This window comes from Suricata suricatta, chromosome 2 (assembly GCF_006229205.1).
Source record: "Suricata suricatta isolate VVHF042 chromosome 2, meerkat_22Aug2017_6uvM2_HiC, whole genome shotgun sequence".
Taxonomy (NCBI): Eukaryota; Metazoa; Chordata; class Mammalia; order Carnivora; family Herpestidae; genus Suricata; species Suricata suricatta.
In genome coordinates, this window is record NC_043701.1 from 112,476,023 (window position 1) to 112,482,294 (window position 6,272).

Sequence of the window (6,272 nt, forward strand, 5' to 3'; positions counted from 1 at the left end):
TCCCAAGAGAAATGGCTGCATTTTGCCCAGGCACTTGCTGTGACTCCTTTCTTGAACTTGACCTCTAGTCCTCTTTGCTCCTGCAGGAGCAGGCTGTATTGAAATAAATGCTTTTGGTGATACTTTTCTAGTTGTTCTCATCAGGGCACTGAGATGCCACAAGCTATTACATCCTACCCAGTCGTGCGATCCACTGGTGCTTTTTTATTTATTTATTTTCACTTGTACCTTTTTAAAGCTTTATATGTAAGAATGCATTTTTAAATGTTTATCTGAGAGAGAGAGAGAGAGAGAGAGAGGGAGGGAGGGAGGAAGGGGAAGGCTGAGAGAGAGTCCCTAGCAGGCTCTACGCTCTCAGCCTGAGCCAGACGTGAGGCTCGAACTCACGAACCATGAGATCATGACTCAAGCCAAAATCAGAAGTTGAACACTTAACTAAATGAGCCACCCCGATGCTCCAAAGAATACATTTTTGTATGTGAGTATTTCATTTTTTGGACATTGTTACATCACCTATGAAAGGCTTAAGTGTGTGGAGATACAAAGTAGGGTACAAGTCACAACAGCAGGGTGACACTGAGCCAAAAGGAAACACCGGCCCCAGGGCACAGACCACCTATGCTTCATGCTCACTCACTTCTACCACCTCCACTAAGGTGCACGCACAGCACCCCACCTTTCCCCTCTGCCCCCGTTCCAGAATGAGCCACTCAAAAATTCTGCCCCAGAATTATGAACACACCCCGCTGGCAAGCTGCCCCTACATGTGTCACCAGATCCAGAATCTCTCTCTTCCTGGACATCAGAAAGTCCTCCTGGTGGGTCCTCTTGCTAAAAACCTTTTCTTCTGCATATGCGTGAGCCTCTGACTTGCTTCCAACTGCTGGTCCCTGTGTGGTGTGTTTTCACATCTAATACCTTAAACTGTGGGGAATAACAGGCCTGGAAATGGGCCAAATTGCATCTTAACAAAAATACAAAGCTATTTCTAAATGAAAAACATTCTCCACCTTAAATTGCTAGAGACCCTTCAATTCAAAATCTCTGATGTAAGCTTATATTTTATCTTAAAGCTCCCACACGTTTAAAATATTTTCTCTAGTAACTTCTGATTCCACTAAGATGCTACATCTAATAAAATACCACAATGCTTTCTTATAGTTTCCTATAATCTGTGCATTCTCTATAGCCTGTGGATAAAGTACTTTCTACTCCATGAATGCTGATAGAGGTTTCTAACTTGTGAGGTGTGGCTTTGGGTGATTTACTGATAAGGTTTTCTCCACTCCGAGATTTCTGATATATTCTATGGTTCAAATTCCATCACAAAATTTTCTATACCCAATAGCTTCCTATTATTCTATCCTCTAAGTTCTCTGCTGTATTGTGAGAACTGATTTTAGACCTAAGATGCTTTCAAAATCATTACAGCAACAGATTTTTCTCCCTTTTTACATTCTTTTTCTATAAACTCTTGACTTAACCCAGAGTGATTTCCCTCATTTATTACATTTATAGGGTTTCTCCCCAAATGTGTTCGTTGATGTACAGTAAGTTTTGACTTTACATAAAATGATTTTCCACATACATTACATTCATAGGGTTTTTCCCCTGTGTGTGTTCTATGATGTGCAATGAGTTTTGACTTTACACAGAATGATTTCCCACATTCATTACATTCATAGGGTTTCTGTCTTATGTGAGTTCTTTGATGAACAATTAGGGCTGACTTCTGACGGAAGTTTTTCCCACATTCATTACAACCAAAAGGTTTCTCCCCTGTGTGTCTTCTCTGATGTTCTGTGAAACCCGAGTAGTAGCAGAAAAATTTCCCACATTCAATACATTCATAGGGTTTCTCACCAGTGTGAGTTCTCAGATGTTTGGTAAGGGTTGACTTCTCAGAGAAGGATTTCCCACATTCATTACATTCATAAGGTTTCTCCCCTGTGTGAGTTCTTTGATGTTTTATGAGGTCTGATTTTCTAAGAAAGGCTTTCCTACATTCATAACACTCATAGGGCTTCTCCCCTGTGTGTGTTTTCTGATGTACAGTAAGGACTGACTTAAACGAGAAAGCTTTCCCACATTCCTGACATTCATACGGTTTCTCCCCTGTGTGTGTTCTTCCATGTTGAGTAAGGGTTGACTTTTCACTGAAGGACTTCCCACATTCCTGACATTCAAAAGGTTTCTCCCCTGTGTGAATTCTCTGGTGCTTGATGAGATCTGAATTCTTGTAGAAAGTTTTCCCACATTCATGACATTCACAAGATTTTTCCCCTGTGTGTGTTCTCTGATGTCTTGTGTGGGCTGACTTCTGGTTGAAAGTTTTTCCACATTCATGACATTCATAAGGTTTTTCTCCTGTGCGTGTTCTCTGTTGTACACCAAAGATTAACTTTTCCCTGAAAAATGTTTCACTTTCATTATATTCAATTACATTATCAACTGAGTGGGTTCTCTGAATTGGAATGAGGTTTGACTTCTGGCTGAAAGGCTGAACAGTCTGCTGCTCAAAAAGAATGGATTCCTCAAAGAAATTTTCTCCACATTCATTATATTCATAATGATTTTCTCTTGGATGTGTTCTCTGATGCGCCATGAGGGGTGACACATCACAGATCTTCCCATAATCAGTGTGTTCACAGGAGCTCTTTCTTGTGTAAATTTTCTTACGTACAACAAAGAGTGAATTCTCATGGAAAGCTTTCCTACATTCACTGTATTCAAAAGGTTGCTCCAAAATTTGAGTTTTCTGATGGTGAACAAAATCTTCATTAAGATGGAGGCCATTCCCATTTTTATTATATTTATAAAGTTTCTCTTCAGAATAAATTCCTTCATGTTTATCATTACGGAGCCAATTTCTACCTTTGTTAGACTCATTGAACTTCTTTCTTGAATAGTTTCTACTACTATTAATTAATTCTGAAAAATAAATAGGGTGAGAAGGAAGGTTAGTTGACAAGGAAAATTAGGAGAAACAGAATTAGTTAAGTTTTGGGGGATGCATAAGTTTAGATCATTATCTTCTCACATCTAGATTATGACAACAGTATACACATTTCCAGTCTCATCTCTCTCTTCTATTCTACACATCAGCAACAAATCAAACTTCTAAGAACTCTAATTCAAAAGAGAACAGTACTATAACCAATCTCTAATATCTAATTCTGTTACTAGCTCTAAATCACTAGGAATAAAAACAGACAACAAAATAGCAAAATCAATGAGTGGTCAAGCCATCCTTGCCATCCAGGATTAGATATACAGCTGTTTTCTGATTTATAGATATTTTCCTTTATTCTGTCAGAGTTCTTCAATAGTGAACCATCAAACCCTCTTCCAGTGCTTTCTGGCTTTCCCCCAACCAAATCTCACCTGATTTAACATTAGTCTTCAATCCTGCATGCATACACACACACACACACACACACACACACACACTTCTATATCTTTGCAGAACATGAAAACCTACAAATGTAAACCTGGTCCTAAAACTGTAATTTACCTTTACTTTTATATTCTTTTGGTTATGCATGCCCACCTTTACTCCTCTGCTATCCACAATACTATATTTATAACAATATATCATACAGTACTAATCAAAATCCATACTAATGCTATGAGTCCAATAACCTAAGAACTGACAATATATTTTTAAATGGTATCACACTGAAGCGAATCAAGCTGTCAATTTACAAATCTGGAATGAATACAATTTACTCTTGTAAGCCCAGCTGTTTTTCCCTTATAAATTACTCATTCTCATTCATAATCTTATATTCTTTCACTCTGTTAGCTTACAGTCCAATATTTTTTAAAAGTTGCCTTCCCAAACCTGCCCATAATTTTCAGCTTCATTTGCTAAAAAAAAAAAAAAAAAAAGACCTAAAACATAAACATACATTTCTCCAAAAAAAAACGTGAGATAGATGGTCAACAGACCCATGAAAAGATGTTCAACATCCCTCATCATCAGGGAAATGAAAATCAAAACCACAATGGGATATCACCTCACACCTGTCAGAACACATAAAATAAAAAACACAGAACCACAGGTGTTGGTGATAATGTGGAGAAAAAGGAACCCTCGTGCACTGCTGGTGGGAATGCAACCTGGTGCAGCTGCTGTGGAAAACAGTATGGAGACTCCTCAAAAGAGTTAAAAATAGAACTACCTTATGATCCAGCAATCACAGTACTGGGTATCTACCCAAAGAATACAAAAATACTAGTTCAATGGGATACATGCACCTCAATGTTTATGGCAACATTATTTACAATAGTCAAGATATGAAAGCAGCTCAAGTATCCATCGATAGATAAATGAATAAAGAGGATGTGGTATGGGTATATATGTAATGGAATATTACTTAGCCATAATAAAATAAAATTGTGCCATTTGCAACAACATGGATGGAGCTAGAGAATATAACAGTAAGTGAAATAAGCCACAGAAAGACAAATACTGTTATGATTTCACTTATATGTGGAATTTAAAAAACACAACAAATAAGCAAAGGGGGAAAAAAGGAGAGAGAAACGAAGAAACAGATTCTTAACTATAGAGAATAAACTGATGGACACCAGAGGAGAGGTGGGGTGTGAGGGGGAATGGGTAAAATAGGGGATGGAGATTAAGGAGTGCACTCGTGATGAGCACTGAGTGATTAAAATAAAAACTTTTTAAAAATCTGTGTAATTTACTTTAACACAAGCATGAACTATGCTGCTATAACACAAATGTCTTTGGTAAACACTAAATTTTTTAAATGTTTATTCATTTATTTTGAGAGAGAGTATGTTGAGCGGGGGAGGGATAGAGAGAAAGGAAGAGAAAGAATCCTAAGCAGGCTCTGTGACATCACCACAGAGCCTGACACGGGGCTCAATCCCATGGCTGAGATGACCTAAGCCAAAATCAAGAGTCGGACACCCAATCAACTGAGCCACTCAAGCACTCTAAATACTGAATTTTTATTTTTCTTAATTAATGTTTTTAATTTTTTTTTAATTATTGAGACAGGGAGAAACAGAGCATGAGCAGGCAAAGGTTACAGAGAGAGGAAGACACAGAGTCTGAAGACAGGCTCCAGGCTCTCAGCTAGCTGTCAGCACAGAGCCCGATGTGGGGCTCAAACCCAAAAACTGTGAGATCATGACCTGAGCCGAAGTCGAACACTTAACTGACTGAGCCACCCAGGCGCCCCAATATTGAATTTTTAAATATTTCATGCAGCTCTTATTTCCATTTAGCTATGTTTCTGACAGCCATAACTCTACCTATGATTTTCTTTCAACACTCAAACAGATATTAAGTCAATGGCATTTAACAAATGGTTTTATTTTTTAAATCATCAATTTTATCACTGAATAATCAAATTATCAAAACACTGTTTTGAAATGTTCCCAGCTGAAGTATAAACTCTTCGAAAACAGGTACCAGACCTTAGCATTCTTTTTTCAGAGCTATAAAGCTGTTCATGTCTTTTGGGTTTTTTTTTGTTTTTTTTAATAGTAAATATTCTGCTACTATGTATTAAATACTGCATGCTTTGCCCAAGCTAAGATGAAACCACATCATACAAATGTTTTTTATCAGAATTAACTGGAGAGCTTACCAAGCATAAATTTTAGGCATCATACTGAAAGATTTAGCAGTGTTTAACGTCTGTACTTTTAGAAATACTTCTGGGGTGCCTGGGTGGTTCAGTCGGTTAAGCATCTGACTTTGGTTCATTCAGAACATTGAGTTTGAGCCACTGACAGTGCAGAGCCTGCTTTGGATTCTCTGTCTCCCTCTCTCTCTGCCCCTCTCCTACTCATGCTCTCCATCAAAATAAGTAAATAAACAAAAATAATTACTTCTGTAACAAAACAGTAAATATGGTAAAATGCTAATGAAAAATATCTAAAAAGCATGTATAGAATACTATATTTAATATTTGTGACATTACTAATTGTTAGTTTATAATCTAAATATTAAAATGTTATTAACAAATCTAAATAAACCTCATCAATAGTGTCTTGTTCATCTGAGGGGGATGGCATGGGGCTGGCTTTCATGTTCCATGGTCACTTTTAAAATGAGCCTGTGTTGGGAGCCAAGATGGCGGAAGGAAGGGAGCTCTGTAAACTCCGTCCGCACCATTTTTCGAACTGAGAAGGATATTATGTTCATCTGAGAGAGCGGAAGGAGAAAATACAAACTCCAGAAGGAATAGAACCTCAAGGATACCTGAGACTACACCAAGAAACAAGCCAAA

General features: G+C 37.7%; 1 protein-coding gene across 5 annotated transcripts in view; it reads right to left on the bottom strand.

Annotated features, from left to right (window-relative positions):
- Nucleotides 1-465: 465 nt before the first annotated feature.
- Nucleotides 466-6,272, bottom strand: part of LOC115285384 (zinc finger protein 37A-like) — a 26,559-nt gene continuing 20,752 nt past the window's right edge. For all 5 annotated transcript variants that reach the window (XM_029931668.1, XM_029931666.1, XM_029931665.1 and 2 more), the window contains one exon: nt 466-2,931. In XM_029931668.1, coding sequence (XP_029787528.1) covers nt 1,406-2,931 — 1,526 coding nt within the window. In that variant the 3' untranslated portion in view covers nt 466-1,405. The remainder of the gene's footprint in view (nt 2,932-6,272) is intronic.